The 13,684-nt window shown below is 54.2% G+C and overlaps 1 protein-coding gene across 1 annotated transcript; it reads right to left on the bottom strand.

Annotated features, from left to right (window-relative positions):
• Window positions 1–218: 218 nt before the first annotated feature.
• On the bottom strand, window positions 219–12,702 carry LOC311593432 (BPI fold-containing family B member 3). Its single transcript, XM_084774687.1, has 15 exons — window positions 12,585–12,702; window positions 11,685–11,841; window positions 10,663–10,767; window positions 10,224–10,364; window positions 9,058–9,121; window positions 8,082–8,142; window positions 7,215–7,306; window positions 6,913–7,092; window positions 5,468–5,521; window positions 4,042–4,212; window positions 3,484–3,551; window positions 2,606–2,648; window positions 1,505–1,568; window positions 1,001–1,077; window positions 219–304 (listed from the first exon to the last, which is right to left on the bottom strand). The coding sequence occupies exons 1-15, from the start codon at window positions 12,694–12,696 to the stop codon at window positions 275–277; spliced, it is 1,419 nt and encodes a 472-aa protein (XP_084630813.1). The 5' UTR covers window positions 12,697–12,702; the 3' UTR covers window positions 219–274.
• Window positions 12,703–13,684: the final 982 nt, after the last annotated feature.

Genomic DNA, 13,684 nt, shown 5'->3' on the forward strand with positions numbered 1-13,684 from the left:
AGACCGAGGATCAGTTTATTGAAACTGGGACTGAACCCAGGTGCCATGTGCTTTCTGAAGCAGATATGTGGCTGCTCAGCCAGCCACTGCACCCCCCATGGCAAAAAAAAAAAGGCAGAGTCACAGGGACACAGGGTAAGGTGGGCCTGAGTGGACAGGGGGCACTTATACTGTCACCAATGCAGGCTAGCGACTGGGAGGAAAACTGAGGCAATGTGGGCAGACAGACAGCATCCTGTAGTGAACAGGGAGAGCAGCGGCCATACCGTTGGTCTCACGGAGCCACAGTGAGCACAACTGCGTTCTGCAGGAACAGAAAACTCAGTTAGGTCTCCAAGCCCCAGCCCCTCATGGCTGCCTCACCTCATGCCTGCTCGGCCTGACACCCAGCATTAAATGAGGGGTAGGCAGGTGAATGTGTCTGGTGTGGGTCGCACTTAAATTCAAGGGTCATTTATACCAATAACATACTGAATAACCTTGAAACCTCTTGTCCTTCACCCTCACATTAAAAATTGGTACAGAAACCTCTGTTCTGCTCACTTCCTAGAGCTATCCCAAGACTCAAAAGTGTGCTGTTTTGCACAGGTTTATGGCAAAGGGGGGAGGAGGGAAAAGTGTCACAATCTATTAGTCATGCCTGCCACAGGCACAAGATGAAACAACGAAAGCACAAGTGTTTGCTGCCCATGAACGGAAGAACTGTGATTCTGGGGGTATACCTGAGGTTCCAACTTCAGGTCAGACATGTCTTAATTCAACAGAATTCTGTGATCGTTTGGCAATGTCTGCCATGGGCAAGGAAGGAAAAGGTAGCAATACATGTGCTATATATTTGCTATTTCTAAGATAAGTGGTTTGTGATTCTCTGAGCTATATAGAAATGATACAGAGGCAGGTCAGAGGATGAGGCAGGTCATGCTTCTCAGAGGTGTCAAACAGGTCTCCCCAAGCATAAGTTAAAGTGTTGCCTGGGGTCACATCCACAGGGGAAGCTCACCTCGATGATATCTATTGCTGAATTGGCAAAGTTGACATTGAGAATCTTAGGCAGGGGAATTCCAACCTCCAGGTGTTCTGTGAAGAGAAAATGGTTGAAGACAAAGATGTAGAGTCTCAGACCCTGATGATGGACAGACACTTCTCCCTGTGGGAACTCGGCTTCCTGTTGGCAAATTCCTACTTACCCCACCATATTCAAACAAAACAGAATAAAGCCCTTCTTTTCTATGCCAATGCTTGTGGTTCGCCTTCAACCACACCTCCTAGAGGCATCAGTGTCTGCACCCTGTGCCAGCTGTGCCCTAGCCATTGGTTGATATGGCTGCTTCCCACTTGGCTGTGGCCACTTAAGCGGGGGCCCAGGTTACGCTGGAGGCCCAGAGGAGAGCACAATGGTGCTTGGTCATTGCTGCATGAAAGGAAACGCTGTCGTCTCTCAGACCTCAGTATTCTCATCAGAGCAAGGGAGCGAGGAGCCAGTCAGTCTCCCGCTCAGCCATACCATTGAGCTTCTGCAGGTAGGCAGCCCGGACCACATCGCCGAGCCACTCTTCCAGGCGGGATGCCTGCAACAGAGGATGGTGTGGCAGAGACTTCATGGGAAACTAGAGGCCTAGAAGCTTCCAGCAAGCCTAAAGAAACAGTTCATGGCAGGTAATGGGGGTCCCTCGGATTGGGCTGCATAACCCAGTAAGAGCAAGGGAGACTCTGGTTAATGCAGGCTTCAACCTTAGCCCAGGATCTTGGAAGACATTCCCTTCTAGAAGATTCTGTGGATTAGGGTGGGTGCGCCTGAGAAAGAGATAAGGAAAATGCCCAGCTCTCGTAGAACTCTGTGAAGTCTGACCTTAGAATCCAGACCGTTTAGGAGCCCTCTGAAAGTTCTAGAACCTGAGACCATCCCTGAGATTTCAGAACCTCAGAATCACAGAACCTGTTTCTGTGAGAAGCAGGAACCTTGAGACCCTGTAGAGTTCTGAAATGCTAGAACTTTCTTGACCCAGGACTTTGTGTGAAGTTCCAAATCTTTGAGCCTTGTGAGCCCTTGAATGTTTACAATTGTGAGGGTCCAAGACCGTGGAAAAACACAGGATCGGCTGCCCTAAGATAACTAGTTTCACATGTGCATGTACACACTCACACATGAATGCACACATACACACACACACACACACACACACACACACACACACACACGTGCACAGGAACACACAAGCGTACACACTAGCACACTTCCTCTGGTTTTGTGGGGGCGGTGGTTTCTTTTCTTTTCTTCTTCTTCTTCTTCTTCTTCTTCTTCTTCTTCTTCTTCTTCTTCTTCTTCTTTTCATTTTTTGAGACAGAGTTTCCCTGTGCAGCCTTGGCTGTCCTGGACTTGCTTTGTAGACCAGGCCGGCCTCAAACTCACAGTGATTCACCTGCCTCTGCCTCCCTTGTGCTGGGATTAAAGGTGTGCACCACCAAGCCCGGCCACATCCTCTGTTTTAATGTTCTGATCTGCTGGGGCTGGGCCCACACAGAGGTGGCCATGACCTTGACTCAGACCCCGCTTCCCACCCAGAAGCTCCTCCCTCTGCCAAGCTCTTTCTTCCCAGGAACTTACATCAAAAGGTTGGGAAAAGGAGGAGGCCAGCTGGACACTCAGCCTAGCAGAGAGAAGAGAAATGTTGAGAGATCCTGGCTGCTCCTCGCTCCCTCCTGCGATCTGATTGGCCCAGCTTACCCTGGCCCACCCCAGTTATGGCTTTCCAGGACAGGAAACAGGACTCCGGCCTAGCTCACCTCTCTGCAGCCTTTGCCCAGGGCCTCTGTCTTCCTCCCTATGAAAACCCTCTCTTCCCTTCTGACACATCAAGAACTCCCTCCTAGGTGATTCCCTACTGTCTGTGGGTATGAGGGGCCATTCCCTAGCCTGACACTGTGCGTGGACCAGTCTGCATCCAACAGCTGCTCACTAATGGCAGTGCACACCAGATGACCCAAGTGCCAATGCATGGAGAGCCTAGACCTCTATCTTCACCTCTGGCATGCTATGTCATGAACTGCCACCAGGAGGCAGCACTGAGCAGGCAGCAGACCTGGTTGAGGAGAGCAGCTATGGAACCCCCAGGGAAGTTGTGGGTGCCAAATCAGGGAGGTACATACTCGGTGCTGTGGCTCAGGACAGGTAGGTCTCAAACACATCTGAGAAATTCTCTACAGCCTGTGGTGACCTTCAGGCTTATGACACAGCCTCCATGTCATGGGCAAGCTCACTGCCAGAGGCGGTGTCTGAGCAGAGGGAGCAGCGGAGGAGCTGCTCAGGGCCACCTGCTCTGAGCCCTGCTACTTGATCTGTAATGACCACCATGTCCCCTCCCTGCAGGCCCTAAGGTGAGACAAATCTGCTAAATACCCAGCTCAGTGATGCTTACCAACACCAAGTGACCCCTGATTCATGTGCCTAGAAGGAGGGCAGACCATTCTAGTACCCCACATTACCGTTCCAGGGACAGAGATATGTGCAGCTTGGTGGAGGACGGAGCCAGTTGGGCATTTAGAGTCATAACCTGAGGAGCAGAGTGGGCAGATGTTTTCCCTGACTCTGAAAGCCACAGGGACAGTCACCCAGGAGCTGGGAGAGCCTCTGACCATCCCTGTCATGGGCTGCTCTGGTCCTACTGTGTGTGACAAGAGCTGTGGGTATTCTGAGCTGCAGACCAGGACCCTCTGTTTAGCCCATGGGGGAGCTAGAGGTTCTCCAGGGACACTTGAACTAGCCTAGGGAGATAGCAGAAGAGACAGCCAGGGCAGGCACAGTACAAGGCATGCTGGGACCAGCAGGCTGAAGTAAGAAGTAGGTTCCCCAGGAGACATCTGAGCAGTTCAGACTGTTGGGGAGTAACTCCTGGGACTTGAGGAAATGCAGTGGGCCCACTGGGCCAGAGAAGGACTAGAGGCTGGTGGGAAACTGGGTAAACAGTTGGGCTTAGTTCAGAGATGATGGGTAGGGTCTTTCTGTTCAACACATGGCTACCCACACACCCTTCAGCCACTTACCCCATTCAGCTGGAAAAGGGCTACAGGAGTTCCTTGAGGGACAGAAGACAACACATGGATGGTGGCCGGGATGGAGACCGTGGCCTTCTTGTTCTGCAGCAGGACCATGGGTGCTTTTGTCACCCTCAGTGAAAGCAGGAGGTGCTGACCAGGGGGCAGTTTCCCCAGGGCCTGGGAGAAATGAGAAAAGAGTTGGGGTATGAGGGCATCTTAAGTCCTCAGTATTAGAAGCAGTCAGTCCACAAATACATTGGCCAAAATCTAGATAAGAGGCACCACCGTGCTTGGCAGTTAGGTTACAGGCTAGGATAGCAGGCACTTTGCCCCACCAAGGTTGCAGGACTGTAACCCATGGGGCCACCAACTCAGACTCTGTCTCATACACAGGCTAAACCTTCCCCCAAGCAAGCTGGGCACGGTGGCACACATCTAAAGTCCCAGCACGTGGGAGTTAGAAACGGAAGGATCAGGAGTTAAGGCTAGCCTCAGCTAAATCTGAGCTACATGCATCTCTGTGTCAAAAATAAAACAAACACCCAGTGCTGCACCAGAGGGCACTCTGGTTGTCTCAGCCACCTTTCTCCTGCCTTCAGGAGGCTCTCCTGAGAGCCGGCCCGCAACCTGCTCCTCTCCTGAGCCTCCTCTGCCCTTCAGCTCAGAGACTCTGAGAGGTGCAAGCCCTGCCCTGCTCCCCGAGGCTGCCTAGAGCTGTCCTCTTCAGGGACTCACAGACCTTGTCCTCCACAACCAGCTCATCTCCACACCCCACACACCCCCAGCCCCATCCTCTGTTCCTCGGTCCAACCCCTCTCAGGCTCTGTTGCTGCTCTAAGATCCCTAAGGTAAAAGTTAGTCATTTCAACTGGAGATGATTCCCAACTCTCCTTTGTCTCTCCAGGACAGAGAAGACTAAAAGCAGGGGACATCTTCAGGTCTGAGGGACCCTTGAGGACAAATCTTATGGTTTCCTGTGTTGATAACTCAGTCAGCTGGGAATCTGGGCTTGGGACACTGGCCCTCAACCTCCAGCATGCAGGTGTCCTGGAAACCGTGCCTTTCTCCTCGAAGCTGCTGTACTCTCCTGGTTCCCATCACTCCTCAAAGGATGGGTGTTGCTAGGAGACTCAGAATGGTCCAGCTATGAACCAGTAGTCTGGAAAGACTCCCCTGCTCCCTGACTGCCTTCTGGAGCTGCTGTGACCACAGGCTTCTGGGACACTGGGTCTTTCCTTCCTAAGCCAGCTTTGCTATTAGAAAAGGATGTGGCGTCAGTGCTCCACACTTTAATATAAATTTGCCCTTAATCATGAATGTCTGGAGAGATGCCCATGTCTCTCTGACAGGGCTGCCTGGGAAAATTCTGGAGTCCGCTCAGGTTCAGGGGAAGAGCTACACTGATGGAACCCCTCCTAAGAGGGCAACTCACCTCAGGGGCCAAAGCTGCAAGGTCGGTAGTTGTCAGTGGGATATTTCTGGGAACCTGGACACGAGAGCAAACAAGAGGTGAGTGGAAAAGGGAGGAGTCCCTGGGGACAGGTGCCCCTCCCTCCCACTTCTGCCCACTGCAGGTGCTCAGTTGGTGACAACTGAGCCTGACCCTGTACCAGGTGCTAGATGTGCGTTGAACGCTCTTCCCAGCTTCCCTTGCACAGCCCACGCAGCAGCTCAGCAGTCGGGCTAAGGTTGCTGTCACCTTACACAAGTAATGCTAAGGTCTATCCTTGGCTAACGGTGGCCCGGGATATATAGGAAGTACAGCTGAGCTGCCTGGGATCAGACCCCTCTCGTTGCTGCCAGACCACACTAGTGGAAAAGGCGGCATCAGTCCCAGGTGCTCTGGTCCATCACCCAGTGACCACTCGTGAAACCTTTATAAGTCAGGGAGAGTCATACAAGCTTGTCAGCTCTGGTTAAAATGTTAAGAAATGTGGTCCCACTGGGTCCATGCCCATCTGTCTCAGAAGCTAGGTCACCATGGTCCTACCAGGTTGCTAAGCAATGGTGGCTCCACATGAACCACCTGTCAGAACAGATCTGTCCACACTCAGTTCCCAGGACTCCCAGGAGCACTCTCGGGGTCAATTAACACACCATGATGGCGGCAGCATGAGACATGTCCTGGGAGGGCCTCCCGTCCCCCATCCCTGGGCCACTCGTGGACACATTCCCTCCTTCAGACTCTGCCGCCTCCCCAGCTAAAGACTCCTGCCTCAGAAGCTACCTCTGTCCCCTGAGACCCCTCCCCACCCTGCACAAGGTGAGAAGTCAACCCTCTGGCCTTGAGCCTAAGCTGTATGTGAGGTCTCCACGTAGCTCAGATCTCACCGGCCCAGGGAGGGCTGAAACCAAGATAGTGTTTCTAGTTGGGGTTCTAGAGGGCGAGCCCCTGGGGCAGAGGAGCCATCACAGAAGCAAGGAGGTCCCAGACACTCCAGAACAGAAGGGCAAGTGACCTTCGGCAACATCTAAGCCTGGTTTTCTTTTCTCCAACTCAGATCTACTCTTGAGAAAGTAGGTTGGATGTTAGCCATTCCTGCTTTAGTGTAAAAATAGCCTAAACTCAAGAAAGGTTCACCTGGCGCGAGAACGGAAGGGAGGCCGGCTCTCCCTCTCTGCTAGTGCTGGCTGTTGGGAGTGGCTTTGTGGGGGGTCAAGTTTAGACAGCTTCAGGGCTGCCATGTGCGAATGAAGGACATTTGACACCTCCTCTGGAACAGGGTGGACAACAGTGTGTGTGCTCTAAACATGCACAAGCCTTGCTTACAGAGAACAGGCTCAGCAAGGCCATGGGGATGATGGGAAAACTCGGGCGCAGACCTGCCAAGGCCAGGGAATCGGCATCCCTACCCAGCATCCCCATAACCCACTCACCATCTCAGGGGTGATGTCTAGATCAAGGGCACCATTGGTCTGCAGGAGCCCAAACACGGTGCTGAAGAGGTAGAGTGGGACAGTCACTTGGGAGGTGTGGTCCTCCTTGGGGGGCACCTTGATTGGGAGGCGTGGCTTGGGGAAATCAATTACATCACCAGCTATGCTCTTCACAATGGGCTGCCGGCAGAAGACAGAGACGGGGGATCAGTGGCTGCTCAGCCTCCCAGCCTTTCCCAGGGTCCCCCTCCACCCCCATGGCTCCACCATGGACCCTGCTGCCCTGGCCTTGGGGCACTCACATTCACATCCAGTTCGATGTACTGGTTGGAGATTAGAGGCAGCGTAGCCAGGGTGAACTCCACAGTTCCCAGAGGCCCGAGGGGCACCAGACCTGCAGGAAAGAGGGCAGGCAGGAAGACCTCAACCTAGCCCCCAGGGACAGCGGCACTGGCCTTTACTGAGCACGTGTTGCATACTCATCCTTTACCCAGAACTCATCTGGGTGCAGCTGTCCACACCCCCCACCCCAGTTCACCCAGCTGGTGGAAGTCCACAGCCCAAGGCCACATGGGATGGCAAAGCCTGAGTTCTGGTTTTCGGAGCCACAGTTGCTAATCCATGCCTGCCCTGCCTCTCTCCCAGCCTCCCTGATGGAGGTGTGGCCATAGCACCATGTCGTCCTGTATCCTGTGTCTTCTAATACTTCCCTGAGTACAGAGGTCTCCACAAGGCCAAGAGACAGAGTCACTGGGTTGCCAGGCCACGGAAGCCTTGCTAAAGCCTTCTGGGCCTGTGGCTTCCATCTCTGCAGAGAATCTTTGCCTCCTGTTTCAGCCCCAAGGGCTCAGTGAGTGGCTGCAGCAGATCCTGGTGCTGAGTAAGTGTTAAGTCCGCTGCAGCTGACAGCTGGGGATCCCAGATGTGAATGCTCTGAGGCTCTTCCCCCTGGGGCAGCTGGGCTCTTCCCTAGACATCTTCCCTAGGACCCCCTCCTAGGTCTCCACCCTAGGGTTTCTCCAGAGGTCTCCCCTAATTAGAACGGACAGTCTGGGGAGGAAGAGAACTTTCACCTTCTTCCTCCACTTCCCTTCATAGGCCACCTGCTCAACAGCAAGGGATGGCAGACGGGAGAAGGCACACACAGGAGGGGCAGGGCCCCAACTTACTCAGCGTAGCCCCCAAGAGCTCGTTCACCACACTCAACACGCTGTCTACCACGGGGCACAGCTGTACAGGAGGAGACGAGAGAGTCACTGGAGAGAGAAGGAGGCATCCTGCTTGGGGCAGGAGACAGCGGTCTCTCCAGAATGACTGGCTTTCTGGTGCTGAAGCCCAAAGCAAAGCAGGGTGTGAAGACAGAATGGGGGGACGGGGCTTGTGGGCACCCGAGCTCTCACATGAGCCCCATTGGGAAGTGTTAATGGTTGCTGAGAAGGGGATGGTAGAAATTACAGGAGCTACTGGGGCAAGGCCAAGGTGACCGCTGTTTCCTCTATGGTCGCAGGTCCATCCTGCCACCCCAGTGTGGGGCCAAAAGCCTGTGGTCAGACGACACAGGGTACCTCATCTTCTCTGTCATCCAAAGACCCCCCACACCCTGCCTTGCACTGATCCCTGTGTTGTGAGTGCACAGAGTTGGCGCTTTACCCACCCACGTGAGCCTCCATCCCAGCACCTCAGTCCACAGTTGGGGTCAGAGACAAAGGACCATCTGCCGGGACCACAGTTACTGGCAGACACAAAAGAGGACTGAGGCAAGACTGGTGCCCAAGCTCCAGGCCCACCGTGGCGGGAGAATGGATGCAGACAGCCAGCTGGTGCAACCTGCAGCACCAGGCAGCCAGGGAGGAAAACTCAACAGCGAAGCCACAGCACACTGACCTCAAAACACAACCCCAACCCACCCGGAATAACAGCCGAGAACCCTGGCTGAAAAGTGCTTCCAGCACACAGAGCTAGATTCCTCCACGCAGCTCAGAGCCAGGATGAACCTCCTTCAGTCCACCTGAGGTGTTTTCTCCCCTCCAGAGGCCACACTGCTTCCTTCCGTCCAGGTTGGACAATCCACTGCCACCCACACCGTGCTCCCCACAATGTCTTAGAGATGCCAGCTAACCTGCCCTTGGTGGGGCCCACACTCACCAGTCCAGGCAGCACCTTGCACAGTGTCTGTTCTACGAGCCCAAAGATCGGTGTGGGCAGGAGCCTAGGAGGAAGGGACATGAAGGTGGATGGCAGGGCACCTGCCTTTCTCCTGTCTCTTCCTTTTGTGAGGTTGGCTGGGGTTTGGGGGGCATGCACTTAAGCCTTGGCCCCGCCTTACCATGGGACACCCAAGGTTTTAGCTTCGCTGGCTAGACAGCCCCTCCCTATCCAATGCTATTGCCAGATGAGAAAGGAGCCCATGCATGTCTAGTAGGCAGCCTGTGCTCTGGAACTATCTGACCTGTCTCACCCAACAATTGTAGACAAGTGTCATTTGAGTATGCAGCAATGTCTGACTCAGCCTGGGGCTCAACAAACAACACATGAGTGAATAAATGAATAGAGGGCCCCAAAATGAGCCATATCTGTAGCTGGGCTCAGGCCTGCTAGGAAGCCATGAGGGTACAGGGTCACACCTCCATGGAGCCACATCCCCGAGACAGTGCAATCTTCTGGGCTTACCACCCCAGAGCATCAGAAGAGACATTAAAAGTTAAGGAGCCCAGAGTCCCAAACCTGTGATCCCCTTGTTAAAGCCTTTACAGAAGACCCCCAAACCAACTAGGTAGGGGAGCTGAGGCTTGATCTGGCATTAAGACAATGCCAGGAAGACAGGAGAAGAAACAGGCCCGGGGATGGAAGTGCTGTGGTCACAGACCAGCTTCCATGCCTGCCTCATCTGTGTGTGAGACCTCGAGCAGGGCCTATGCTCTCTGTAGGCTCTGCTCTCTCCCTGGAGTGAGGCTGGTCACGAGCATGGGCAGGTGAGCAGGTGCGTGTGAAGGTGCTTGCAGATGCACACAGGAGACACTGAGGTCCCAGCATGAACGAATGGTTCCTGGGTCACACAAGTCAAGGGTTGAACCTGGGCTCTTACATGCTGAGAGCAGGGACAGAGATTCTGGTAGACAGGGAGTCCTGAGTGGGACCCCAGGGACAGGAGAAGGGCATCACTCTGGAGTAGCTGCGTTATGAGCTACAGTTTGGGTCTTAGGTCTGGGACAAAAGCACGGGCTGCAGGACAGCGCGACATTCTCAGGCAGAGCTGGAGACAGAAACCCCATGCTGGATGTATGCGAGTTGGTCCCAAGCCAGAGACTTACCCTGACATCAGACTGATGCGGCCCAAGAGCGTGTTGCAGCGCTTAAGGACCAGGATGGGAGTCCCCCGTGGGCTTATGCCCAGCGCCACCTTTGAAGACACATTCACCTCTGCGGCCAGCTGCAGGAGGCCCACTAGGGGACTGCAAGACCCCCCCAAAATGAGCATGGTCTGCCTCCCACACCTCACCCATCTCCATACCCGGGCCATGCCCACTCCATCCTTGGACTCTTAGATGACAGGGTCCTGGTCCCCAAGCATCTCAGGCAGTGGAGGAGAGCCTGGGAAGCTCCATGGATGGCTGGGGACCACAGAAACCCACCTCTGAAGGAAGGTTATAGAGTAGGGGCCCAACAGAAACAGGTTGGGGGTACCCTGGGAGAAGTGGGGCAGAGGAAATGGAAAGACAGTGGAGGGGGGGCTCCCAGAAGCACACTCACCCGGAGCCGTGCAGGCTAATCTTGGTGTGGAGGTTCAGTTGCACCCCAACCCCTGCCAGCAGCTTGACTGAAACTTTGGGCAGAGTTAGTTCCTCTATCTTCAGCCTGGAGAGAAGGTGGAGTGAACTGCTCACTCTACATATCCCGGGGCCTGGGTGGACCCCGGCTGGCAGATTCCTGGTAAGGTTCCTGCTCAGCAATGTGACCCCAACATCACAGTTGGAGGCCTTACCCTACCTGGCAGCCTTTTTCCTAGCTTGGTCTTTAACTGTGACGCTGGGCCCTACCCAGAGCATACCCCACGAAGGATTTCTTAGCAGTGCAGGCTGCAGTCACACACAGGAACACAGTCCCCTCCACCACTGAGTGAGCACAGCAGAGACCTTCCCTGTGAGGCTTCCACCCCCTGCCCTATGGAGGAAGGTGACGCTTGTCCCTATCTCTGCATTTGGTAGGCCAAGCTACCAACAGTGTTTAGGGTCCCCTAGAACCCCCTGCTGGTGACTACTCTGCTAAAATTATTAGCCACCCACTCGTTTCTTTCACTCTAAGCTTATCACAAAGCCTTGTTTATATGATGAGGGCATTCCAACAAACAGCCCAGATGAGAATTCTGCCCCTCCTTGGTTTTATAATCTGTCACGGTGACAAAGACAAACCAGTAAAATGTGTGGTGTGTACAAACTGAGTGTCCCCTAGAGACCCTGAAGGGGAGGAGGAGCTGGGGAGGAGCTCATCAGGCCAGAGTCTTGTGAGCAGACACCCAAGAGAGACGAGGAAAGGAGACAGCCAGACACCTGGGTTAGCCCAGAGAAATCAAGCAACCTTCCCTGGGTCACACAGCAAATAACTACCATTGTCTCCAGCCCCAGCCCCTGCGTGACAGTGACATGAGGTTATCCATGCCCTGTCTGGCTCATAACCATTTTCCCACCACCCTCACTGCCCACCAGCGGTCACAGCCCCTCGCTCCCCTTCCCAGCAGCACATGGAGCCAAGCCTTCTGAGCCCTGAGGCCTCACCCAGAGAGCTCCTCCACAAGACTAAAGATGCCTCCGTAGCTCAGAAGGCCACCGCCTCCAAGCAGTCCTCCTGCACCCAGGAGGCCCTGGTTCAGCGACGTCACTGTTCCCAGCACGTTTTGCAGAATAGGGCCCCCAACCAGTGAGTTCTGGATAGCTGCAGGAAGGGTATGACGGAGGAATAGTCAATAAACTGCTCTTCCACCCTAAGGACCAAGAACCAGGAACGTCTCCTGTGAGCTTCAGGAGATATTTCCACTAGAGTTGACATTTCACATTCAAGGAGTGAGAACTTCTCCCACTGGCCCCATTTGTGGTACCCAGGGAGTGTCCGGCTCCACTGCCCTCTAACAAATCCTTCATCTACAGACAAGCACAAGACCGGAAAGGGGCAGACACTTGCCCAATGTAAGAGCAAATATGACGTGAGGGTCATGAGTTAAACTTGGGCTCCAGATCCCAGGGCTACCCTGCAGCCAAGTTAGAGAGTAGATCCAGGGATTTGACGGCAGTGCTGGAGCGACCCCATCCTGAGGCCCATTGTGGGATGACAGGATGGAGAAGCCCCACTGTGGGAGACCCTGCACTGTCCCTGAGATAGTCACCCCAGAAACATGAGGTGGGAATATGACCCAAGCCAGTCACTTCTCCATCCCTGTCCCCAGCGCTAAGCCATTCTCTACAGCCCAGCGCTCTGCTCAGAGAGAAGGGCATCAGTGGCCACTGAAGGAACTGGCGAGCAAGCCCAAGCTTCCAGAGTGCATGCTGCTGGTGCCCCCGGGGCCTCACAGAGTATACCAGAATATGTCAGCTGAGCACTCAGACTCAGCTCGAACACGCCTCTGACGCAGACAGTTGCCGTCGGGTCCCTCCCGGTCTGCCCATCTGCCTCGGGCTCACCTTTGCCCAGTTCATCTTTGTCAATCCGAGCAAGTGTGCCCACTGTCTCAAGCAGCCCCAGGCAGGGAGTGGCCAGGCCCCAGAGCAGAAACAGGGTGTACACACCCAGCATCGTCAGCTGCACACCTGGGTAGGGGGAAAGACTTTACCACATCTGCACGTGCGTGCAGCCTGCCCCGACCGACCCTCTCAATCGCTGTCACTGCTGCTCTGCAGCCCTCTTTCTTTCCTGGATAACCAGGAGCGCGTTCATTCCTGCCACCACACGGGGGAAATATTGTTCTGCCCAGCCCAGCTTCCAATGCCTGCATCAGATCCCTTTTCGAAAGTGGGGAAACTGAGGCCTAGAGACTTGGGGGAACTCAGCCAAGGCCACAGAGCTAACTACCAGCAGGACCAACACCATTCCACGTGGCTTAAAAGTTGTCAATGTCACCCCGTGAGCCTGGCAGGGTCTACTTCAGTGAGACCCTCCGTGACAACAGCTTGGGAGCTGTGGCTCCAGGTTGCTTCCTTGCTGCCTCTCAGTGCCATTTCAGGAGTGGCTGGTCTGAGACACGCAGCCCTGAGCCTAACACATCCTCCCTCTTTGTATCTATTCCAATTGTCCCTGAAATCGGAAATGAGGTGAAGGCAGAGGAAAGACAGCTGGTTATAACCATAAATCCACAGAGTAGATTTCTCTTTAGGCATATTTCCATCTATGCCCGACACTAGATTCCCCTCAGTGGCTCCCACTACCCGTTGGATGAGACCCAAGGCTTCTCACCATTACCTTTAATTCTCAGTTTTGACCACCTTAGTTTTAAATATACTAAATCCTGTCCTGCCCCAGGACCTTTGCACATGTTATTCTAGTTGCTAAGATGTCTCCTCGGTGTCACTCTTAGGCCGTCAGATTCACCATCTTCTGGGAGAAGCCTCTTCCCTTGTCTGAAGAATCCTACCAATCACTTGAGTGTTTACTTGGAGGCACTTCACACAAGTTGCATTGGTGCAAATGTGTGTCCATACCCCTGCAGGCCAAGGCCAACCCCATAAGCTACAGGAAGGAGGGGACTGTGTCTTGGGCCTCAGTGCAGCTCCCATGTGCACCAGAA

The sequence above is a fragment of the Acomys minous genome (assembly GCF_964271855.1).
Source record: "Acomys minous genome assembly, chromosome: 3".
NCBI classification, from domain to species: Eukaryota; Metazoa; Chordata; class Mammalia; order Rodentia; family Muridae; genus Acomys; species Acomys minous.

Coding starts and splice junctions, on each gene's coding strand:
- LOC311593432 (XM_084774687.1), bottom strand. CDS start 12,696: ATGCTGGGTGTGTACACCCTGTTTCTGCTCTGGGGCCTGGCCACTCCC. Junction 8,143..9,057: donor GCAAGGTGCTGCCTGGACTG/GTGAGTGTGGGC, acceptor CCTCCTGTACAG/CTGTGCCCCGTGGTAGACAG. Junction 2,649..3,483: donor ATATCTCTGTCCCTGGAACG/GTAATGTGGGGT, acceptor TCTCTCTGCTAG/GCTGAGTGTCCAGCTGGCCT.